Source organism: Anastrepha ludens, chromosome 2 (assembly GCF_028408465.1).
Source record: "Anastrepha ludens isolate Willacy chromosome 2, idAnaLude1.1, whole genome shotgun sequence".
NCBI classification, from domain to species: domain Eukaryota; kingdom Metazoa; phylum Arthropoda; class Insecta; order Diptera; family Tephritidae; genus Anastrepha; species Anastrepha ludens.
In genome coordinates, this window is record NC_071498.1 from 86126071 (window position 1) to 86152917 (window position 26847).

At 36.0% G+C, this 26847-nt stretch overlaps 1 protein-coding gene across 1 annotated transcript in view; it reads right to left on the reverse strand.

Annotated features, from left to right (window-relative positions):
- The window catches only part of LOC128854713 (uncharacterized), a 152678-nt gene extending 127582 nt beyond the window's left edge, over positions 1 to 25096 (reverse strand). Inside the window, exon 1 of the mRNA XM_054089021.1 lies at positions 25042 to 25096. Coding sequence (XP_053944996.1) covers positions 25042 to 25096 — 55 coding nt within the window. The remainder of the gene's footprint in view (positions 1 to 25041) is intronic.
- Between the last annotated feature and the right edge of the window lie 1751 nt (positions 25097 to 26847).

The following is a 26847-nucleotide window of genomic DNA, read 5'->3' on the forward strand; positions in this document are numbered from 1 at the left end:
AAAAGGTGAATGTCTGTACGTTGTCCGCGCATCACTACGAAACGACAACACCAAGTGACGTAAACATTTTTATACATTCATATTTTCACCCAATGATGGTTATAGGCATGTTTTTATGATGGAACTCCCTTCCCACAGCCCCCAGGCCGCGCCACCACTCTCATTTGTCACTAATAATCAAATATTTGCTTAAATTGAATCTAAAAAATCTTAGTTTTTCCTATTTCCCACTATTTATAGCACACTCTAGACTTCATAATCCGCATAAGCTGTTCAACCCAAATGCAAAGTTCAAAAACGGTTTGAGATAGAAAATTAATAAAAATAATTTTGCTTGATTTGACAACGGATGCCGGGTATTGTAATATTATGGTTATTAATAAAAAATTATTTTCTATGAAATTATTGTTTGTAATTCTTTTATATACATATCCTAAATCCCTCAAAACTACTCCTACGCGAGCGGGGCCACGGGTTGAAGCTAGTTATGTATAAATGAAGGCAGATGATTTTTTTTCCGCAGCCTTTCTTACCTATTCGGGTTCTACATAAAATGCTAGAAAAAAAGTCCACTAGAGCATAACTAAATCAAATTTCGCACCCTCAAAATTTTAAGGAATCTATTTTTAGTAAATACGAAGTAAATGTGAAGATTAATATTAATTAAGGAATTATGAATGTTTGTTTTCTTTAATACAAATTTATGCATGGTAATTTTTGCGTCGAAGAATGTTTCCTTTATACCTATTTTTTAATTAAAGAACGCCAAGATGGCGCTATAAATCAAAATATTGTAATTGTTTAATGTTATGATAGGAAAAATAAGTGCCTGTATTTTTTTTAAATGCAAACAACCCGAAAGAATTAGCTTTCCAAAATATAAAAAAATTAGTTTTAAAATTTGTTTTCTCATCATAAATTTTTGTTTACAATTAGCAACATATATATTTACAAAAATTTTGGTTCCAGAGCCTTTTAACTTTCCAAAAGAGGTGTATTTTTATTTTTTATCTTCCTAGTCATAATTGCCTTATCATTTTCTTATTTTTTAAATAACTTCGTTCAAAATTTGGGGAGTTAGAAATTGACTTTAGAACTATGCACGAATGGGTTTGTATTCTTAGAATCATGTATAGAACTCGAATCAGTCAGGAACGATGTCGGAAAAATTCGTTCCAAATAAATTGGCCCACCCTAATAAAATAATGGGACTATAAAATACATAATAACCATTGACCTTTACACCCTTTATTTGGTGGGCGCCTCCAATTTGTGGTGTGTGTCTTGATGTTTTTCCACAAATGGAGGGCCTTCAATTTTATGCCGCCTCCGAATGGCAGATGATTTTTTAAGAGAATATTTTTTTATGGTAGAAATACACTCGCAGGTCTGCCATTGACTGCCGAGAGGCGATCGCTATAGAAAAACCTTTTTCTATCATTTTGTGTTTCATGCACGGGGCCTCGAATGACAGTCTCGCATTAACCAAATTTATCGTATAGTATCGGAAGTAATTCAAAGTATTTGAAAAGTATTTTAAAAAGGCCTATTAGATACCAATTAGGAAGAATTAAAAAGTAATCGCGCTAAGTATTTCTCTTTTTTAATTACTAAGTAATTGTAATTAACTGGTATTTAATTAAAAATTAAATGAATACTTTTCAGTTCAGAAACTTAATGTCTCTACGTATATATAGAGAACAAGGTAGATATTCAATAAAGTAATACAAAATATGGTTCCGGAATTCTGGCCAGCGTATTGAGCTCAAACGTTCAGCAAACAGCAATGAAAGAAATAGCAATAAAAGAAATCAACCAAAAAGTGTTATGCCATACAGGTGCAAAATAGCTTGAGCTTTCAATCAGCTAACTTTTATAGTATCTGAGTAATAGCAATGAAACAACTTCTCGCATTTCACATTACTATTCCATTAAGGATAACCAAAGTATGCATGCCCAAAAGTAGAGCAACGAAATAAACATACAAACTCTCCCATATTTTTCCTTTCCACATACGCACAAAACGCAAACGCCGCCATCATCACTGATGGCTTTACAGTTGTCGAAGTGAGCTCAATTCACTTGTACGAATACTTTTATGAAACACTCTGCCGAGGACAACATTATTTTCAAAAAGTTTAAAATCTTCACCCTCTCAGGCCTTCTTTACCTCTAAAAACGATCAGTGGCATGTAAAGGATACTTTAGCACAAAAGACAACAAGATATACCTTCTCGTATGTTGCCGATCGGCATTGTATTGCTATTTCGCAGGGCACTGTAATTTTTTTATTTGTTTTCGTTACTCTGTGCCTTCGAATTTTGCAAACTGCATTTGCATACGCATTTGCATGATTTGTGTACTTGTGTGCCTTGTAAGAAACGTACCAAGCTACGATACTGCAGCTGATGCATAATTCACAGCTGTGGGCCTCTTGCAAAATGTTGTGTGTTTACTGGTAGCTAAGTTTAGCTTGTCGAATATATGTATCGAAACATACATGCAGCTACACCTACATACATGTGACGTAATGTATGCGGCTGTGTGTTGCCGCTATAAAATTGTATCATGGCACTTTGGCTGTTGCAGCTATGGCAAATAAAAGTGTTTTAAGTATAGCGAAAAAACAATGGAATATTGTAATGCAAACGATTTGTATTTGGTATACATGGATTTCGACGGGTGTGGTTTTATATTCGCCGAAATTTTTGAAGCAAGTAGATGACATTATATTCATTGAGAAGTAAATGCAGAAAATTATGGATCATAAAAGTAATAAACTTGGTTACGATACCAACGGAATGTGATTATTTACTTACCAATTGCATATGCGGCCGCCGTAGCCGAATGGCTTGGTGCGTGACTACCATTCGGAAATTACAAAGAGAGAACGTTGGTTCGAATCTCGGCGAAAACACCAAAGTTAGAAAAAACATTTTTCTAATAGCGATCGCCCCTCGGCAGGCAATGGCAAACCTCCGAGTGTATTTCTACCATGAAAAAGCTCCTCATAAAAAATATCTGCCGTTCGGAATCGGCTTAAAACTGTAGGTCCCTCCATTTGTGGAACAACATCAAGACGCACACCACAAATAAAGGGGGGAGCTCGGCCAAACACCCAAAAAGGGTGTAAGCGCCAATTATTTTAAATATATATATATTATATTAGGGCGGGTCGATTTAAAAATCGCTCATTGCTCTGTGAAAATCGTATTGTAGGGATCAAAATAAGAAACTTTGCCGAAGGAACCATACCTCTAAAACGAATTCTGATGTCCCCCAATTTGGGTCGAACGAAAAATCCCACTTTGACCCATTTAGAGTGCTCCAATCGAGTCCAAATGTATGACCGACCCCACTAACTTTGGACGGCCGATCCACCCATGCCAGTGGCACACCTCCTGGAACTCCCCTGGCGTGTTCCTCATACAATCATTTTAAAATATCACCATTTTTGGCCTTTACATGAGAAAAGAAACTAAAAAGTTCGACCCAAATTGGGGAACATCAGAATTCGTCTTCGAGGTATGGTTCCTTCGGCAAAGTTTCTTATTTTGATTCCTAGGATATAATTTTCACAGAGCAATGGGCGATTTTTTTGCCTCCCCACAAAAGACTCTAAAAGTTCGACCCAAATTGGGGGACATCAGAATTCCTTTTAGAGGTATGGTTCCTTCGACAAAGTTTCTTATTTTGATCCCTAGAATACGATTTTCACAGAGCAATGAGCGATTTTTAAATCCACCCGCCCTAATATATATGTTTATACATATATATATGACTGTAGAGCACAAAAGAAAGTAGTCATAAGTAATTTGCAGACAATGGCTTAGGTTAAAGGGACAAGATATAATACCAGAGACATGCCGTTCTTACAGTATTGATCGGAATTATGTTAAGGGCGGCAAGGTCAAAGTGGAATGGACTCCGAGATCACATGATATTAATATCTCAGGTAGAAAATATGTGCAATACATTTGTGGGGTATATTACGACCATAATATTTTTAAACATACAAGGTGAAGTCCAAAATAAACAAGACTGAACCAAAATAGAAACGCCAGAAGCTTTGTTCTGATAACTTCGAGTTTATTTATTCAAAGTAGTCCCCTCTGGCCTCAATACCCTGTTTTGCGTGACCTAAAAGCTTTTCGTAAGAGTGTTTCAGGTCATTGCCGGAATGTCTTTCAGGATGTCGGTACATGCTTTTTGGGGGGTCTCTACGGACGCAAAACGTTTTCCTTTCATGCCCAAATGTAATTTTCCGAATAGGCAGAAGTCACAGGGAGCCATACAAGTCGAAGTCATTTATGGTTAAAATCGATTTCTAGTCAAAAAATCAGTCACAAGAGTGGATCGATGTGATGGTGCATTATCATGCAATAAGCGCCAGCTTCCGCCTTCACGGTATTCAAGGCGAATTCGATGCAATAAACGCTTCAAACCACCAAGATAGAAAATTGCATTGACAGGTTTGCCCATTGGCACGAACTCCTTGTGGACAATTCCCTTGGAAGCGTAAAAACAAATGGGCAACGACTTGATTTTTGACTTCTCCAAACGCGATTTTTTGGGTGATGGCTCGTCTGGGGCCTTCTATTCGGCACTTTGACTCTTAATTTCAGGCTCATGTTGGAACCACTACGTTTTATCATCAATTACAATGCGGTAAAAGAAGTTCTCGCCTCTTTAATGAGGTCTTTCGAATGTTGAATTCTGAGGAATTTTTTATTCCTCAGTTAACTCTTGCAGAATGAAATCGATGTTTTGGAGATATTCAACTCCGATTTCATGAGTTTCAACGATGATTCCGGTTCATTTTTGATAAATTTACGAACAATTTCTATGGAGTTTTCGGTGATTACTGATTTTGAGCGAGCTGTTGTTCATTGTCATTTATGTCCTCACAACCATCTCTAAAACGTGTAAACCACTCAAGAACTCTGAAACGAGATAGACAATCATCGGCATAAACTTTTTTCATCAATTCAAATTTTTCGGTAAACGATTTAAAACAAAATTTGATATTAGCTCTGTATGAAACTCTTTTTTTACCGATGACACAAACAGACTAACGCTTTAGAGGTCTTCCATTGATCGAATATCACCAAGCTCTCACTGGAAGTCAGCTAGAGATGTAACTTCCAACGTACTAACTCATTAAAAAGATGACGCCAGTCGTATTTATTTTGAACTTCATTTTGTATTACCCTTCTAGCTCATGCATGAGACCTTTTTGCCCTTTCATTGAAAATACGGTGTTTGACAGATGCTATTTCGGACATTTTTATCTTTAACTAAAACCACTTTTGATAAAAAATATCGGCCTGTATAATTGCAGTAATAATAAGTGATATATGAATTTAAAGGTTGTTATATACTCATACCTATATGGAATTTTTTAATGAGAATCTTTTTTTGAAATAAAGTATTCTTTCAGCCTCCCAGTAACCGGCGGGAAATAAATAAAGACGCTTATATAGGCCTTTTTATGTGGGTTTTGCCAAATCTGAGAAAAAATTTCTTACAACCTGGTCTTTAGAGCTCTTATGGTCGCAAAAATTTTAACAGATATAGTTCTGTTTCGCCATATCTTCATATATTCCCAATAAGGAGCCTAGCAAATGATAAACAAACTATGTGAATTCTTTCGAACCGGCCTCTTAAACTATAAGTAATATATTCTTTTTTTAAGCTTAAATACTCGGAAAAGCTCTTAAACCAGACTGTTCTTAACTCTATCAATGCTGAATTTGAACTTTTCAAACCTCACTTTGAACGTTTCAGACGTCCGTTTTCTAGCGCTCGATTTCGCGCGGATTCAAAATTACCATTAAAATAGAACAGAAGTTGAACTAGGAGAAATTGCAACAAACTTGAAAACTGAAGCAAACGCACACGAAAAGATCATTAATTCACTGACATTTGTAACCACTGCGATGAGTGCCCGTGCTCTTGCCTTTACTACACAACGAAGTCGCGCGTGACTCGCCTGCAATTGATGTGAAAGCAACAGGAAAATGCTGCCAGCAAACTGTAGTTATGACAGCTTCACATCAAGTCTGCGGTCGGACGCGTTAGCACCGAGTAACAGCCCGCACAGCGGATGCTTGAATGGTGGCAGCACTTTAGTATTTTCGATTCGCTGCTCACAGTACTCGTTTTCAGTTGCTACAGAGCGCCTTGAAATAGCAGGATGCGAAAAAAATGCAAGCTATAGATGGAATTCGAAGTAAAAACACAGAAACGAGCACAAGTGTTCGTATTTAGAGGTGCAAGTGAGTGCAAATTCATTCACGCTGCTCATTTGTAAGCATTTTTTATGCACCTTGTTATTGCTTGGCAACGTTCTTTCGACAAAACGTGTCAACCTTTTGTTGTCACGCCAACACCTTTCAATTCATTCAAGTCACTCATAAGCCATGTTGTGCAGCCACCTTAAACGATTATGGGTCGCCTAACAATATGAGTGGGGTTGGATGCTACCACATGTTATTTATTTATCATACATATTTTGTGCTTACACTAAAGTTAAGTTGTGCAAACTCGCGGTTATGGTTATCGTTTGAGCTTGAGAAAATAAGAATGATCAACGACCAACGAAAGTTACATTGCTGATTCATTTTTCTTTTCAGACCATTTTACGCGGAAATTATGAAACATTAAATATGCTATATTATGTCGCTTATGCCAGTAGATAGATATGTGGATATCTATTTACCACAGCAGCGTACAAATTGACGATTGATTAGTCGACAAACATACGGGCAAACAGACGTATTTGTAGAAGTTGTTATTTGTATATGCATTGAGTGTGAACTGTTTTGGTATGAAAGTCGCTTTTGCTAGTGATTAAATTGTATGGAACTTGCAATGAAAGTTTTTAAAAAGTACTAGAATATCGACTTAATTTAACTATTTCTTAACTAACACCTTAACACATTACCTACCGTGTGCACACATTTGTGATTTTTGTTGAACTTCATGTGCATACGTTTAGAGTGCCGATAACTGTTAATTTTAGTTTAGAATCAAATAATATTAAATTGCTTTTTTCAGCTTTGTCTACAGGATTTGCTTCAGTTCTTCTTTTGTCACGTCTAATCGTTCTTTGTCTAGAGTCTCTTACGGCGTCGCTCGAGGCTTTTCACATATTTCAATAATGGTTTTCGCTTTGAGTATATTAGGTCATAAATATATAAATATAGTTTTGATAAGTTTTTCGGAAGTCGGGAGTTGAGGAAGCATTTGTTGGAAATCCTAGACTGTTAAGGCCGGCGGGCCAATTAGATGTCCTAAATTCAGTAGTTTTCGCGAAGCGTTGTAGGATGAGAAAAAAAACAATTAGCCAAATGAAGTTTTGGGGATAGTTTAATATATATTTGAACTAAAAAAAAAAAATGTTTACAATCTCCAACAATATATTGTAAGCCGAGTTATCAATAGATTCCCAGAGCGCCTGTATCCAACTTTTGTACAAGATACAACTTGCAATTTTCATCTGAAAACAAAAAAAAAAGATTATTAATTTTGATGTAATTATCTTCGATGTGAACTAAGAAAATTGGGAGAAACACGTAAAATTCGAATTTTTGGGGAAGGTAGAAAAAAAAAGTGGTTTTTCACAGAAAAAAAAAACTCTTCAACTGGGTAAAAAAGTCGCTTAAAAAAAGTTTTTGGATGTTTTTTTTAGTTCACATAGAAGGACATCTAATTGGCCCGCCGGCCTTAACTATCATTAGAGATAAATATAACCTTCGTAGAATCTACACCAAGAAAGACATAGGGTGTTAAGAAAAAAAGCACCTAAATTTACAAAATTCCCCCTACCTCCAAAAGCATTTCACCCACACACGTCACGCATGTGACCTTATGTTCCTGTCTCCATCCCCTATCTTCTCACGTACACGTCCCCTCGAAAAGCGGCACATCCTGTTTTTGATTTTTTGAATTTCATCCGCCACTAGAGAAACTTTTGCTTTTGCAAAGATTAGCAGTAAATAATGTGTTACGATATACAAGAGGTCTAGCAGCAAGGAATTTGTTGTGTTCCATCAAAATGACACCGGAGCACACACACATTTTTAACGACGTGCCAGAAGCTTTGAGAACTTTGCTAGGAGGTTATTTGGCATTTGCCGTATAGTCCAGACCTCGTACCTGAGCTATTCTATTTCGAGCGGCTTGATTTTATTGGACATAGTAGTCTTTATTTCAGAACTTTTTTTTTATTTGTAAGCTTCAGTACAATGAGAATTAAATTGACAAAATAAAATAAAAAATTAATAAAATTGAGATTTATTTAATGTTGAAATTTCTGGGACGGAATTTTTTATGGCAAACCACTTCAGTTCTATTGACAAATTTATTATCTTTTTTTTTTGTTTTTAATTCTATAAATAAAATGTACGTTTTAAAACGTTCTCTTTTTTTGGAAAAAATTTAATTTTTTATTAAAACATTTTGCGAAAAAATTTTATTTTGCCAGACTCGAAATTTTAAATAATCACGAGAAACTTCATGTTAATGATTTTAGTTCAGGGATCGTCTTGTAAACCCACGTCGAAAATTGTGAAAAATTATCGCACAAAATATTTACGGTTTATTCCATTTTTTGTCGAGAAGAATTTTTAAAGCCACTGTAAAGAAGACTTTTAACGAAGAAAAAAGAACGAAATCAACGCGTTCCTAATAAATCATATAAATATTTAAGTTATTAAAAAGTTTCGTGCTTAAGTGAGACTAAAACATTTACCTTTTCAATGCACAGTTTTTTTTTGTTTTTTGGTTTTGCGGATGAGAGGATTTAAATTGCCTAATGCATGATCAAAGCTGCCGTCGCAGTAATGGTGCGTCCGGAGGATAAAAAACTCGCCCTCGTTTGGAACCGTCACCCTCCGTCTAGGTCCCACTTTTTTACCGGTAGAATTTTTTCTGCGAAACCACCTCGGTGCTTAGCATCTTGTCGGTTGTATTTGGAGTGGTTATGTGACCGATTGCATTTTCTAACGTTCGACGTTCTTGTTCCCAACGCATGCATTGGAAAAAGGTGTGTTCAGCATCATCTTAGGCTCCATCACCGTATGTATATACATGTGTTCGATTCAAATGAGTGCAAACAAAAACTACGGCTTATTCGCAATTTGGCAAGCCGTGCTGCGTTAAGATCATTGGAAATGTGAATTATACCATCACACTTTTAGTAAAGTGTGCACCCACTAACAAAAGAAATAGTTGCATATAGTACAAGTACTTTTTTCCCACTGTCATGAGCGAAATTAAGAAAACAAGGAGAGGAGTTTTGTTTTTGGTTTCATACTCTGGCCAATAATGATTCCGTTCAATTTTTTTCTTCATTTCATATTAGTATTGGGTAATATTAGTATTAGAAGGTCCGCCCTTTGATTTACACATTCCATTCGTGAAGCGCTGTTTGCGATATTATGCTGCTTTCTTGATTTTTTTTTTAATTTACTCAACTATGTTTTCATACAAAAGCTATTAATACTAAAAAAAAAATTACTCTCCACTGCTATTGTTAACGTTCACATGGGAAGCTCGGCGTTGTTCATTCCCAATTCATAATTATTCCAGTTTTCTTACCCTTGAATTTTTCCTAATAATGCCTTCGTGTAACCAAAGTAAACAGAAACTTTGGTCCTCCGTACCTTTATATTAGGTGGAGGGTGAATCGAAAGCAGCTAATATCAGTAGAGTAACTACAATTATGTGTCCACCGTGTTGGAAAGTAGTAATACGAGTAAAAGTGTGAATTAAAACCATATATATGTGTGTGTGTATGTGCTTACCACTTGTGAATGACATGACAGTTTTTAGTCTTATGTGTTACGTGATTACCTTTTCCCGCTTTTATTGCACAAAAATATTCACCTCCAACTCAGAGGAGGTCAGTCCACAGTCGCCAAACCTATCTACCACACAAATGCACCTGCTTCCGACAACAAACAGGTAATATCTCATGTTTCATTCCCCTCTTATATTACTAACGCTGAAGCAGCAAAATAATGAAATAAGAAAGAACTGCCCGCAAGATGATGTTGCACTCAACCTCAATTTTGGCTTTGGTGGAAGTATTTTTATTAGATTTAAAATGAAGATGAGTGGCGTGCACGAAAAAAACGAGTAGGACAAAAACTTTTCAAGGAAGATACTCACAGAATCATAAGAAATTAGAAAAATTTTATTCAAAAAAAAAAATGTGACTGTTACTTTGTCAATGCCCCTTAACAGAGGTTAGGTGAGCATTAAAACCAATAAAGTGTGCGAAATAAAATGGAGACTAATTGTACGTGTAACAATAAAAGCACCAAGAAAACAAATTAAGAGGAGAATAAGGGTATTTTATTCCAGCTATCTTTCGGTTGATGATCAGTTTAATGTATTAACCTGTTAGGCGATTAGTTTTTCTTAGACAGCTCGATTTACTGTACTGAATTAATTTCCAGCGAAGAGCGGGATGCAAAACCGGTTTTCAGCCAAATATTGGATTCACCGTGCACGTTGGCTGAACGATTATGATAACGATTATCGGGAAATTCCGTGTTCATGCTTACTTTATAATGTCAAATTAACAGGGAAATTTTCGTTTTTTTCTTAACTTTAAACTTCATGCAATTTCCTTTTTCGGCATGACGCACATATACGACATTAACTAAAAAATTTACTTTTAAAATTGACGCATATATGTATACGACATAATCACTTAACAGGTTAAACGTACTCGTAAATATTTAATTTATTTATCTCTCTTAATTATTATGATAATACTGGTATGGCTCAATTACATATAGAATAAAATATTGGCCAAATAGCCCCCGCGGCCTCGGCGGCACACGTCCATCCGATGGTCCAAACTTTCGATGACGCTGGGGCATAATTGAGGTTCCATGCTGTTAATGTGCCGAATTATCTCATCCTTTAGCTCTTGAATTGTTGTTGGCTTATCGGCGTACACCCTTTCTTTCAAATAATCCCAAAGAAAGAAGTCCAACGGTGTCGTTGACGTTTAGGTGTGGTTCACATTCAACATCGGTCGTTGAAATTTAACCACCCTTTACATTAATTGGTGTCGTAATGAAATGTCGTCAGTGCTTCCAACTCTTTGTTAGAAACTCCTGATGAAATAAAAGATCTAGGCATTCTTTTTTCATCTAACTTTATATTAATAGTCATATTATTCAACTTTAAACTTTGCTAGGCGCACCTGTGTACAATTTTCTTATTTCTTTACCCTTACGCTGCTAATGTACAGAGTCCGGCACTCGGAGTGTAACCAATTAAAAAGGCCATAAATTTAGTTTGGAAAATTACTTTCATTCAATTCAAAGTAAAAAATGTGTGAAAATAATACAAAATTAAGAATCAATTTACGTTTGCTCGATATGACCACCTTCGCTTTGACTATAGCCTTGAGACCCACTCCCGGACAATAGCTTTTTTCAGCGCCTCGAGACTGGTGAAACTCTTAGTTGGGGCCTTTCTCTCTGGCCCAAAGAAAATAATCCACCGGATTCGCGTCTGGTGATTTTGAGACCAATGGTGTGGACGTTATGAAGTTCGGAACGTCGGTTTTTAGCCATTCTTGGTTCACTCGAGCTTCGTGAGACGGTGTCGAGTCCTGTTGAAACGTCCATGGTTAGCCACCAACGTCTGCCCACGGCTTCCAAGCAAACTCCAGAATAATTTTCCGATAATATCTCGCATATATCTTGACGCCAGGCTCGAGGAAAACGATTGCAGAGCGCCCATCTGCGGTTACAGCGGCCCAAGCCATTGCCTGCGCCGAGTGCTGCCTCCTGGTGGTCAATCGATGACTCAAATTCTCGTATGAGCGGTCGGTCAAATAAACCCTATCGTTTTGGGAGTTTACGAATTGCTCAATTTGAAAAAAATTTCTCGTAAAAAAACAAAATGTTCAGATATTGACCACTTTCGGCCAAGCGAAGCAACTCCTGCGCTCTCTCAAGTCTGACTTGTTGCTGCTTTGGTGTGAGATAATGTGCCTTTTGGATCTTGCAAGGCTTGACTTTGAGATCATTTTTCAGTATGCAGCGGATGCTATGGTCAGATATTTTCAGTTCTTTCGCGATTTGATTGGCATTTCGTCGGGGATTTCGCTCAAGTCGCTTCTTCACTTTTTGAACCATTTCACATGACGCTGCAGTCTTTTGATGACCACCTACATGACGTTTCGCGATGCTACCAGAATCATGTGTAACATTAAATGTGATTTTCCAGCCAAATATAATGCAATTACACTATTATCATACGTTTGAAATCCATTCCTGTTTGTTTTTTCGCGTTTACTCTCGGCGAAACGCTTCCGGACTGTCATTTAGCTAACTAACAGACAGCTAATGCATTATTCCAATTTCGTACATTCGAAAATGTTTGCCGGGGTATTCCATTTCTATGCCTCAAAACTAAATAATAAAAAATTAAATAACTCAAAAATACAATTAACATATATTAGTTTTGTAGGGCAGAAAGAGTTATATCGAATGAATTTTGACCCTTTGCCAAACAGCAAACAAATTGTTGTAAAATAAGAGAAAATATATGTAAATACCCTATGAACTTATTCTCCAGCAAAATATTTTTACCAGAGGGAATATTTTCCCCTTTTCGTTTTCAATAACTTTCGGTAAAGAATAAATCAATTAACTTAAATTATGTATTTTTTAACTAGGTCGCTTAAAGAAATTAAATGCGTTCCCGCCAGTCGCCACGGCCATTGTCGCCGGCGGTAAACAATTTGTTGTGATGAAAATATAAATACTGTGCAAACTTACTAAGCTTTTTGCGACAAACCATTGCCCTTGGACTATAAAGCGATGGGAAATTGAATCAGCAACTGTCTACAGTCCGATGAGTAACAGCAAAGCTAGCATAAGAGCATTGAGAAATGGCAATGTAAAAAATAAACACTAAATGAGAGACCACTACAGACATACTTACATAACGCATATGCAAACAAAAGCAAAGATGTGCAGGAAATGCAAGTGGCAGAAAGAGCGGAAGGAGTTGTTCCTCGGTTGTTCACAAAACGAGCGTCAAACCGCTAGTATATACATATGTCTGTACATGGGTTTTCAAGTCAGCATTGCCATGGAAATGATATCTATCGTATGCAATTGCATCGTGTGCGCAAATATTTGTATGTGTTAGTGCTGAATAAACAACAACCAGCAGATATGGAAGCAGCAAATAGAACGACGCAACAGTTTAAACACACAACAGTGCTTACATTTCTAACCGCAAAAGTTATGGAAAGCCAAAGGGTTTGTCCGATGTGCGTGCAAAAAGTGAATACTTATTTAGGAACGTAAACGGGCACAATGTAGATATATGTACATATATGTACCTATACAAGTATGTATCATACATAAACAAGCTCAAATGGAGAACTCAACAATATGTTCCTGTAAGAATTTGCAACGAAAGCTTGGCATTTAATTTAGATTAATAAATCTAGCGATTTGAAAATAATTTAATAAGTTTGTTTTTCTCTTTGTTTTTCTTTTTACTGTTATTAGTACTCGTATACTGAGATTCTTACAGGCTACTAGATTAATTACACATTTTAATAAATTCAGTTTGAAGTTGTGTACTTGTACACTTAAATTAAAGTCAATAACTTCAAAATACTTATTCCGTAGTACAACTTTTGTATATGGTAAGTTTATTATGAGTAGTGACAGATTTGTGTAAGGCGATCAAAAAGGTTTTAACATATCTAAATTTGCAATTATATGCATTCGTATATAATTGGCTCTGGCGACCGCCGTTGGGATTGTGCGTGACTACCATTCGGAGTCATTCGGAGGGCGCAGGTTCGAATCTCCATAAAACACCATTATTAAGAGTATCAAAAAATTCAAGAAATGTTTGTCTTGTACAATGAAATATTCTGTCAGCGTTAAAAAATACCAGCAAACAGTTTGACATGCTAGTAAGAGAATTGGAGGCTAAGCCAAGGCTGGAGCTAAAAAAGCTCTTATCTCATTCCCAGCGAGGCGAAGGGGCCAATAAATTAATAACGTTCGGACTTCCGCAAAGAAGTGGGTTTAAATGCAAGAATTTGGGCGCGATATGAGCTCGGTTACCTATTTGTCATTTATTAATGTACAAGAAGAGATGAAGTATGAAATTCTTTGTACAATTTTATCCATAGACTTGGGCTGACCTTAAAAGTCAGACTAAACGGAAGACATTGACTGAATAAGAGAATTCAATCGACTGTTTCCTACTGATGTCCACGGCTGTGGCCCCAAGTGGAACGCTACTTGGAATAGCTACATCTACAACACAATCTGTAACAGCACCAGCAACTACACCACGAACAACTACACCATCAACAACAGCAACAAATCTAAATTATCAACAATAACTTCCATAAAAAAACACCAATGATGAAAAAAGCAAACACACGATTATACGTATAAAGAAATAAATATATAAACAATGCAGACGAGCGCTGCCAGATATTAAAAATTTGGCTTAAAATATATAAAAAACTTAAAATGTATTATATTGTATAAAGAATACTTTTTGTATAAACGCTGTTATTTGTTATATTTTTGAGACTGTTACAATATTATTTTGAAGTTGCTCAAAATTCTCGTTGATTTTTGATAAAGCGTCTTTCAAACAAGTTTCCTTGGCGGACAAATGGCCACCGAGATCTTGTGATTTACCTCCTTGAGACTTTTTTCTTAGGGACCACGTGAAAAAGAAGGTCTACGCCAATAGCCCAGGGTCAATTCAAGACCTCAAAGATGGAATTCGTGAGGCTATCAAGGACATAGGGCAGCCACTTTGCAATTCGGTTATGGAAAGTTTCATTAAAAGGATATTGTCCTCTAAGCGTGGTCGTGCTGGTCATTTGCCTGATGTTATTTTCCACTATTAACTACCTTCCTCTTTACAATAAAATAAACATCCGATCATTTATATTAAAAAATAACATTTTTCTTTGAATATCAAAATAACACGTCTTATTTGAAAACCCATTTTATATAAAATGGTGCACATTTTTGGGTATTTAGCCGAGTTTCTCCTCCTATTTGTGGCGTGCGTCGAGATGTTGCTCCATAAATGGAGGGACCTACAGTTTCAAGCCGACTCCGACACTGATATTTTTATAAGAAGCTTTTTCATGGCAGAAATACACTCGGGGGTTCGCCATTACCTGCCGAGGGGCGGGAATAATAATGTTTCAATAAATTTAACGCCTTGTTCTATTGTGTAAAATTAAACATCAGCCTACTTCACAAATGTCAAAGATCGTATAAAATATGCAGCATATAATGCATTCGTCAAATAATAGCAGGAATTAAAAAATAAATAAGTAAATAGTCAAGACTTCTCAATATACGGTTACTTTATAATAATTTCGCGAGTTGTTTTATAGAGGAGTAGGCTTCGTCAAAAATTAAGCAAAATACAAGTAGTGCTTAGATTTAGATGTTTTTTTGAAACTTTAGGAAATAATAGTCTTATATGAGCTACTTTCCAACCCGAAAGGAATTTGAAAAATGTTCAAGCTATTTTCAGCTATGCCACTTGTTAAATCTACGCAATATTTTATTTTTCGAATGTAATGGACTATGAATAAGTTCGTGCGGTTTTTTTCGAAATTTGAAACTTTATTGACGTAAAATGGTTACAAATTTAATATTCAAAATATTGTCCATCGCTTACTACTACTTTTTCCCATCTTTCTGGCAATTCACGGATTCCCTTTGTGAAAAATTCGGTCGGTTTTGCCGCAATCCACGAATCGATCCATTTTTTGACTTCATCGTAATTACGGAAGTGCTGGTCAGCCAGGCCATGTTGCATCGATCGGAAGAGATAGTAATCGGATGGCGCAAGGTCTGGACTATACGGCGGGTGGGGTAGGACATCCCATTTGAGCGTTTCTAAGTATGTTTTGACCACTTGTGCAACATGTGGCCGAGCATTGTCATGTTGCAAAATAACTTTGTCGTGTCTATCGGCGTATTGCGGCCGTTTTTCTCGCAGTGCTCGGCTCAAACGCATCAATTGTCGTCGGTAGACATCCCCCGTAATCGTTTCATTCGGTTTCAGTAGCTCATAATACACAACACCCAGCTGGTCCCACCAGATACACAGCATAACCTTCAGGCCATGAATATTCTGCGCCGACGTCGATGTTGAAGCATGGCCAGGGTATCCATACGTTGCCCGACGTTTTGGATTGTCGTAATGGACCCACTTTTCATCGCCAGTCACAATTCGATGCAAAAAACCCTTTCTTTTGTGCCGTTGAAGCAGTTGTTCGCATGCCATAAAACGGCGTTCAACGTCTCTTGGCTTCAATTCATACGGCACCCAATGGCCTACCTTTCGGATCATTCCCATGGCTTTTAAACGTTTGGAAATGGTTGATTGATCAACTCCCAAAGTTTTTGCAACCTCTTCTTGCGTTTGAGCCGGATCTTGATCGAGCAATTCCTCCAATTCGGTATCCATGAACTTTGGCGGCGCACCCTCGCGTTCTTCGTCTTCCAAGCCAAAATCACCACTTTTAAAGCGTGCAAACCACTTCTGGCACGTTCGCTCAGATAGAGCATGCTCACCATAAACTTCCACCAAGATACGATGACTTTCGGCTGCTTTTTTCTTCATATTAAAATAATGAAGAAGAATTCCCCGCAAAAACACATTATTTGGCACGAAATTCGACATTTTCAAGTGTGGTAAAAATATTGTTGTTTACGCTTCAAATAAAAAACTTATACTGACGTTTGTGCCTTACGACAGTAGCTCTCCAATGAATGTTTGGAAATGTGGATCGATGGAATAATAATCAAGTTACGCCATCTGTTGTAAAACCGCACGAACTTATAAATAGACCTATACTAGTGCCGAAGCTGTCCAGCAAATTTTAATCACTTAAGCAGTTTAATATAATATTATCAAAAAAAGGTTATCATTTTGTCCAAAAACTAAATTTTGATTTGTAATTTTTCCACTTATGTAGCATACAATTTTAGTCAGATAGATAGACTTGTTTGATGTTTTTTAGACAAATAAGAGCACTCGAAGTTGTTTATCTCTTCAAAACGGCGCAGGGCTCATACCTGAATCTGTTTGTTTATGCCCCGTGTGGTCAATATATGTACGTCCATTACTAGAAAAATTGTCTAATAGGGGCCGCCTCTCAGATGCCAATGTCAGATCTACAAGGACACAGACGACGCCAAAAAATTACTCATAAATAGAAAATAAATTTAAGTTTAAACAACTAATTTATATTTTATTCACAACCCCATCGATTAAGTATTAAAGAAAGTGTTCAATAATAAGAATATACCTATAAATGGCTCAGTATACTGGCCTCTTATATTGAATAATAAAAGAACTTCATCCCTGTAAACTACTGCAGACACTATTATGGCTAGGACAGACAGCGGCATTAATCCCATTACCGGCGCAGTTAATTCTGATTCAAATTGTAGTGTGACAGACGGTTGTTACGCGGATTAGTGAACACCTGGTTTGTTTATTGGATAGTTTTGTCAGTAAAAGATGGATCGCAGGCGGCAAATACGGGTATTAGCTGCCCTGAAAATCTTAAATTGCCATTTCTCAAACTGCTCCGAAATATCAAATCAGTTAATGTAATTTCGAACGTGTTAGTGCAAACTAGCACTTCACCCAAAAGTTTCATTATTTTTCATTCACAAGAGATATAAACTGTCATTTTTCGGCAATGTTGCCATGGGCAATTCCTCTAATCCGCTTAAATTATGAGAATTAAGTCAATTGTTTCCCTTAATTCCTGAGTTAATTCCGTATTAAGTCGTTAACCCCAATTGGCTATTAGGGACAAGAGGTTCCAGTGAGAGGAAGCTCAGAAAATAAGTCGATAATTGGGAATCTTTATTTGTATACCTCAGAGCCACTTGAAGTGGTAATAGGGTCAAAATAAAAAGGTTATGTTTTTCAGCACGCCTTCAAAACTCCTATTTTGTTTTGATTTTAATCACATTTCCTTCACCTACTTATAAAACAATTGTTTGCTTTAGTAAAAAAGTGATTCATATATATATCAACATAATATTGATTAATTTGGCGCCACATTTTATATGTATATTTATATGCAATTTTCCGAAAACTGTTGTTATAAATATCAACGCAGTCGATCTAGGACCCTCTTACTTTAAAGGCGTTGATTGTGCAGGTATTTTCTCCCTGCAGGGCCTTTGCACATGCATTTATGTAAATGCAGGAGTTTTAACCAAGCGTTATGGTAACACCTACAACAACAAGTGATAAAGGTGAAGTTTGTTTTTTATACCGCGCGCTAGCCCAAGCAATCTTGGTCCAGGGAAATATTTGGCCAAAAACCGTGCCGGTCGCTTTCAAGCAAATACAAGGATAAATTTATATACATATTATATGTATGTATGTGTGTGTGTTTTTGTGACTGTGCCTTTTCCACAAACATCGTGTTGCAAATGCTTTGGCAGAGTCAATTCGCGGTTGAGAAAAACTGCAATGCTGCGAAAGCAAAATCCCATTCAAGCGAAAAAACCGCACACATACCAAAGCACACAAGTAGAGGAAGGCGAAATTAAAATCTGAAGTTGAAAAGTGCAAAAAATACAGATATCTCGGTGGTAAGGCTGTGATGCACATACATATGTACATAATTCTGCTCAGAATTAAAAAACCGATGCCACCTATATACGCGTATATATGTATACACACATGCATTCATGTTTGCAAAGAGCAGGCCAAGCCACAATTATATGCCCTTTTTCACAAACCAAAAAGCCACAGCAGCACGCATTGCGAGTGTCAGAAGCACTTTAAAGTTATATGAGTGCATTTATAAGTACACAAGACAAAACAGGTGATGAATCTTATATCTATGGTACATATGCATATGAGCCGAAAATAAAAGAGCAATCATCAGTATGGGTGTTCCAAGACGAGCCTAATTTAACAAAATCTAACTCAAATCATAGGGTTTTGGGAAAATCTTGTCATGTCGCAACTGCGCCACTAGAGAAATCTAAAAGTGTCAATTCTGAATGGTACATAACCATTTGTATGCCAAAAGCTTTCAAGGAAATAAAAAAAAACCCCGATCGCCGAATCATACAAATCATCCTTCACCAAGGCAATGCGAGCTCCCACGTATCGGCTCAAACAAGGGTTTGAGTACTCAAAAAATCGAATTAATGGATCATCCGCCTTACAGCCTTGACTTAGAACCTAATGATTTCTTTTGGTTCCAGAAAATCTAAAATTAAAAGCGAAGTCAACATTTTTCAAAGCCTGAAGAAGCTGTTGAAACCTTTAAACAACTCGTTTTGGAGGTATCCACTTCTAAGTGGCAAAAGTGCTTCGCAAAATTTTTTTAACATACTGTTTACACCGCACTACGGCGTGATTTAAATAAGAGTTTTGTAAAAGATGACAGTTGCCACTTCATAGACCATCGTCATTCATAAGTATTTGGGGAATAAGTTCGTAGCGTTTTTACCGAAAACTTTTATTTAAACAAGAAACAAAAATTGAGTTAATTAATTAATCCCACCTCACGATCAGTTTGTTGATGCCGTTCTGCCAAAAATCGCCTGAGCTGCCATTCAAGCGGGAGTGCAGCTTTAACGACTTGTGCAACATGGGGCCTGCCGTTGTCGTGAAGGAGTATGGTTTGAACATGTCGATCAGGTCTTTTCAGTCGAATAGCCTTATTTTGTACTTTTACTCCATTTCCAAGATATTGACTGTTTTGTAACTTGATGCGCTCGACGGTGGCATTGCTGCCATCGGCTGATCGGTCGCGCGGCAGCTTGAGGGACCGCGCAAACTGAAGCAACGTACAACTAATTTCATTAAAATAATTATATTGTATTAAAAGTCCGAAAGATTCCAACTATAGTACATTTTTACCATAATATGACAGTTGTATTTACTTCTCTTATTTTTATTTGCTGATAGTATTTTCAAATAAAGAATCGTCTTTTGAAAAAATTCGACTTCGAATTTTTTTCCAATCGTAGGTTGAAACTGGTGATATTGCCGCGTATTTTTTATCGCTACAGCTCCTTTGATGCGGTTTTGATATTTTTTTTTTTTTCATGAGCTCAATATTACCGAAAACATTACTCTACTCTCGCTAAAACTCTGAACTTGACCAGATAAGTAGTGGAGTAGGTAGCACAATCTCTTGATGTATTCCTGGAAATATCCTGCCTGTAAGTGCATATGATATATGATTTGCCATAGAACGTGATATAGTGCCATATTCCAAATAATAGACCTATATAAATAATAAGTCATTTAAAAAATAGTTAAGGTATCAATAGGGTTCAGGAACTATAAAAAAATATTATTTTAAGTTGTATTCAACCATAGTTGCAACTTGCAGAATATGGGCACAAATAATTTGTCGGTTATATTTTCAGTGTAACACCACAAAACCGCATAAATATGCATCTAACAAAACAAAAACGAACTCTGCTGAAGTATCAGCTACTACTCCCATAGCTGCAACAAAAGTGAGGGTAGTAGCATTAGCTGGAGTACACATAAATTATCTCGCGCTCCGGCCGATTCTAAGTTTTCTGCTACTACTCTAACTACAGAGAGTACTGAACATTTTTTTTGACTAATTTTGACTAGATCAGAGCACAAGCGAAACGTAGATTGAAGCGAAGTGAAGCAATTGATCGCGCGTTGTGCGCTCCCTGCTCCACTATTTAAAAACTAGGTTATATATGACAGTAGAGAGTGTGTCCTTGTTTCCCACCTGTGATAACAACAAATAAGTCCGAAATGGCAAAAAAACAACCCAGCTGTAAAGTTTATAGGAACTACGTAAATGGTCGTTCAAGGAAATTCAAAAGATTCAATTCCACTATAAATTCATCACTCACTTTCCCAACATTGGAATTACATAAAAATGTACAACAGGTCAATTTGTCACTGCTGCAGATGTATACATGTCGTTATCTCGAGAAAGTTTGAAATGGATTAAGGAGCCCAGCAATTGGCACAAAATCTATCAGATTCGACAAAATTATAAAGCAGCAAGCACAACTCATGGTGTGAGCTTTTTGTGCTCGGAAAATATCATCGTTCGGCACACAAGGTGTAACCAACTTCAGACCGCTCGCGCTGCTAATGCACGCGACTTGAGCGCAATTCCCGACGAAGTGCCAATCAAATGGCAAAAGAACTGAAAATATCTGACCGTAGCATCCGCCGCGTATCGAAAAATGATCTCAATGTCAAGCCTTACAAGATCCAAAAGGCGCATGATCTCACACCAAAGCAGCAACAAGTCATACAAGAGAGAGCGAAGGAGTTGCTTCACTTGGCCAAAAGCGGTCAATTTCCGAACACTGTGTTTTTTGACGAGAAGATTTTTCAAATTAAGCAATTCGTAAACTCTCAAAACGATAGGGTTTATTTGACCGACGTTCATACAAGAATTTGAGTCATTGATTGGCCACCAAAAGGCAGTACCCGCCACAGGAAATGGTTTGGGCCGCTGTAATCGCAGATAAATGCTCCCCAATCGTTTTTATCGAACCTGGCGTCAAGATAAATGCGAAATATTGTCGAGAAAGTATTTAGGAAATTGCCTTGAAGCCGTGGGCAGACAAATATTCCGGTGGCGCGGAAAAAAGCTATTGTCCGCGAGTGGGCCAAAATACCTGCAAGTCACATTCGGGCAGCTTGCGATTTGTTACTGGACCGCCTCAAGGCCACAGTCAAGGGAAAAGGTGGTCATATCGAACAAAAGTAAATTGATTTTTAATTTTGTATTATTTTCACACAATTTTTACTTTGAATTGAAATTTATGGGTGTCATTTTTCAAACGGTCAAAAGAGTGTGAAAATGTTTAATGTTAAAGAGTTCCTCACGTAAAGCACTAGGTGCGTTGCCTACCTACACATATCCATATGTTTGTATGTGCATATGCAAATAAGCAATACTTCCTATCCACTCGGGGTAGAAAGGAAGCAGCTTGGTGCGCTGGCAGTTAGCCCACTCGTGACTGTCACTCAAGTGTCGGTCGCATCAGACCCGTTGATGCTGAGTTTGAGATTTGCATGTGACAACATTGAATATGTGCCACGTCGTGTCATACCATCCAAAAGCGCCTGGAGGTCGCATGCATCAAATGTACTACGAGTATAAGCACTTACACCCATGGACACAATAATAGAAACGCAATATTTGAAAGAGTTTTGACCACTTTTTTTTATTTTCTTAATTTCAACTATTTTTTACAAAAGTATGGTTCATTCGATAGCAAAAACCATATAAACAAAAATTTTAAATTTGTACAAAATTTAAACAAATTCGACACATTTTCAGAATTTTTAATTAGAATTAAAAATATAATATGTATATATAGGAATGCACATTTTTAGCATACGAAGGAAATGTTCAACGCCGTGAGGGAAAAAAGTTTAAAAAATGTGAACCAAATGTTGTGAGCCAGTTAAACTTGCACTTTATTTTACAATAAAATAATATATAATAATAGTAAAATAGTAATAAAAAATTAAAAAAAATAATTAATGCATACCCAAATTTTTGTCAAATTCTTGAAGTTTTAATCAAAATAAAAAGCGCGGAATATCTCTTCTCTTCTGTTTTTTAACTTTCATTATTTGTTTGCAAAAGTTTGAAATTTTTAAGAAAATCTATCGAATTTTTATAGACTTTGTAGCAAGTTTGAAAATTTGATTTATAAAATATGTGTTTTAGAAATATCTATATTTTTATATCCCGTATCTATTATTTTGATCATGGCTGTATACTTTCTATGTATTGTACGTGCATGCTGTTGCTAAAGCTGTTGGTAGTGTTGAGCAAACTTGATTTTTTTTTTCATTTTTTTTCTTGATATTTTAGCGTTTAAAGAAAGCTGACGCGCGCATGTCACAGTTGATTTGTTTACTGATGAATTCGTGAACGTGCAGTAAATGGTCTTGAGTGTATGTAGGTGTGGGAGATTGTTCCACTTTATGGTTATGCAGCAGAGGCAGAATTTAATACACTTTCTTTTTGATACTTCACTTTAATAGGTAATGTGAGATACAAATGTAAATTTTAATTACCACCTTTGAGAAATTATGCACAGGCAAAGTATTCTAGCAAAAGTATCTACATAACTAAATTACATAAAGTAAAGCATACCTTTGAATGAGTATCATTTTTTGCATATAATATGTATGAATGCACATATGAAGGTACATATACAAACATACATAAGTGGTGCTAATTCATCTTAAAATAAGATTGGATTACATTTTAGAGTAGTTTTTCTTTCAGTTAATGGTGTCAGTACTACGCTCGGAATAAAGAAAAAGCGTGTTTTTTTAGAAGTTTAAAGGCAATTAAAACTCAAAGAAAAGTTTTAAATATCAAAGAGTTTTACTTCATTTGACAATTATGGCTTGAAAATTTGAATATGATTTCGATCACGTAACCGCTACGGCTGGTGCTCTCATGGCCTCCAAGTGCTCAATTGTATCCAATTTATTGGCGTAACTAAAGGAGTCAAAAGTAAAGAAGTCCAACCCATCCAAAGCGGCAATTATTTTTGTTCAATATAAGATATGCCAAGGTGAAGTTATGAATCAATAACCTTAGGCGTCAGCGTTACCAAGCTGCAAATAGATGAAGCAACAACATATGTTGGTAGAACTGGGAAAGCTCAAAACATAGCAGATGCTTTCCATTTCAATTCAACCGGGCTATTCGGGTCATGTTCTTCGATTTCGATGTAACTTAAATATGTTGCTCTCTGGTCGAAATAATGAGACACGTATTTTTTTGTTCGCCCGAAAAAAATTTTTTTCAAGAGTTATCGGCAATTTTGTTTTTCGCCTCAAACTCGATTTTTTTTAATTATATAAGAAAAAAGTTTTTTTAAATGCCCATAACTTAGTCAAAAATGAACCGATAACTTTGGGTTCAAAATGATCGTCATTACTTACACGAGCGATTTCATGTAGAAACAGTTGCAAAAATGTATTGTAGTTGAAAATTTTTTATTTTGAAAAAAACAAAAAGTGCGAAACAGGGTGTTTACTCAAAAATTCATTACTCAAAAACAACTCATTTTAATATAGCTACTAGGCATGCAGCTCAATTAAAGTTTGAGATGTTTTTTTTTGATTTGGAAAAAGTTATAAAAAAAAAAAAATACACTTTTTGAAATATTGAATTTTGAAAAAATTTAAATTTTTTTTCTTTTTTGCTAAATAAAAAATTTTCAACTACTTTTTTGCAATTGTTTCTACATGAAGTCGCTTGTGTAAGTAATTACGATCATTTTGAACCGAGAATTATTAAAATCGGTTCATTTTTGACTAAGTTATGGGCATTTAAAAAAACTTTTTTCTTATATAATTACAAAAAATCGAGTTTGAGGCGAAAAACAAAATTGCCGATAACTCTTGAAAAAAATTTTTTTCGGGCGAACAAAAAAATACGTGTCTCATTATTTCGACCAGAGAGCAACATATTTAAGTTACATCGAAATCGAAGAACATGACCCGAATAGCCCGGTTGAATTGAAATGGAAAACATCAGCAATAGTTTGTTGGCGGATGATCTACTGTCACATACTCAGCTGTTCTTTATCAGTTTTGTGTCTATAAGTTTAGGAATAGGTCTCAAATTGATACCATATACACCGATTTTTACTTTATCCGCGCCATAGCGCTGCACTCAAGGTGTATTGGAGTCCCGGGGGACTAGTCGCAGAAACCACAAAAAAACATCAAATAATATTATTTGAAGTAATTTGGAGATACCAACATTTACATTTCGCCTTCGATCGAATAAATAAGATCATTTTTTCAAAAGTTTGCCATTGCCTACTGAGGAGCGAGCTCTTTAAGAAAACTACTTTTTCTACGATTTGATGCTTCATGTCCAAAGGTGAGTAAGTGAATGGCATGGAGGAGGTAAATAGAATGATCATATAATATACAACTTTTCACACTTACCATCCAATAAACTGATGCTGAGTAAGAACACGTGTGGACCCAATGTGAATTTCATTTTTATTCCACTTCACTCAGTTGTTCATATGTCGCACATACTGTGAACGGCCTCGACCTTTAGGAGTTTTCTATTTTTCACCTGTCCTTCACTTTCTTACTATTATTAGCCGACGCTCATCTCAAATTAGTTAGATTGTTTTGTATTCTTGGCGGCTTCAGATTAGTTTCCAGATAATTTTTACTACTTCATACTCGGCTAAAACTGAAACATTAAAGAAAGATGTAAGTTAGAAAACTTTAGTTTTAATTGTACACATAAAAGTATGTATATAGTATTATAGTTTTGAAAAAATTAGTTATTGCTTAGAAAATGTTTTCATTACTTCCGTTTATGAATTCGCTTATTTGCACAAGAATTTTATTCTTTTAGGGAGGAAAAATAGGTTTGAGTGACCCAGTGACCCAGTGTTTTTTTATACCCACGCGGACAGCATACAGCAATCAACATAGATATAGACATTAATGAGAAAATCATCTTAGATACTTACTTATATTATTCTATATCTAATTTGTTATTCTATAATATTCTAAGAATAATGTAATTGAATAGCCTAAGCAGTTAGTACCTGGCATAATTGAAACAATAAAAATATGCACGTTTTTTTTAATTAAAGGAAAAGGATGAGAATTTTTATTAGGAATAGAGACGGCTATAGACGAAAATTCGTACGAAACCTAGTTTTTGGTTAAAATTTTAATAATAATTAAAAGAAAAACAATCAAGTGTCCGAACTAACATTTACAAAAAGGTGGGAATACAACACATGTTTTTCTTAAATAATCGAAAATAATAAGATCGACTATCTCAAAAACGGCTAAGTTCAGGGCATCATACCATTAGCCAAATTAATTAGAAGTTAGTTAAATAATAATATCCTGAAGTATCTGGGCGACTGCCTTCGGCAGGCAATTGCAAACCTCCGAGTGTTTCTTCCATGAAAAGCTCCTCATAAAAAATATCTTCTGTTCAGAGTCGGCTTAAAACTGTAGGTCACTGCATTTATATCACGGACGTCTTTCTCGGTAACACCCTATACATACATGCATACACACATCTGTAAATAGAAAAGTGTTTGAGTACCTGTGTATTTCTTCCAGTAATTTCTACAGTCATTAATAAATTATGATTTTGATGGGCTTCTTTCAGGCTCTACTTAAGAAATGTAGTGTAGTGTTTCTATTAGTTTTATTTTTTTATTTTATTTGTTTATTAAGCTAATGAATATAACAGATTCTTATAGGTTAAATAAATTTATTTTAAGGTTAATGGGCATGAAAAAAAGGAAGTACACTTAAACTATTTCTAATAAATATGAAAAAATTTTAATAGTTGATCTTTTGAAAATCAAAAATCTAACTCAACAAGTTTAGAGATTTTATAAAACTCAATCAAGGCTCTAACAATACGCAGAGCTCTGGCCGGAATATTAAATAAAATCCTCTCAAGAAGCACCGGACAGTCAACAGCAAGTCAAAAATGAAAGATATAGATAGGATTATTATCCTGTTCTGAAATGATTTTAAGTTGATCAATAACCATCGCGCGTAAATTACGCAACGCAAAATGTAAAAATACTTTCTGGATTTGCCCAATTCTAGCGGCATGGCACATATAATACGTAGACTAAATGAAGAATGCAGACTCCAGTTTGGAACGCACAAATGCCGTATATCAAAATTTCAACGTATAAGGGTCGGAGAAATCGGATCTATGACGCCTAACAAAAACAAGCATGGCGTAAGATTTGG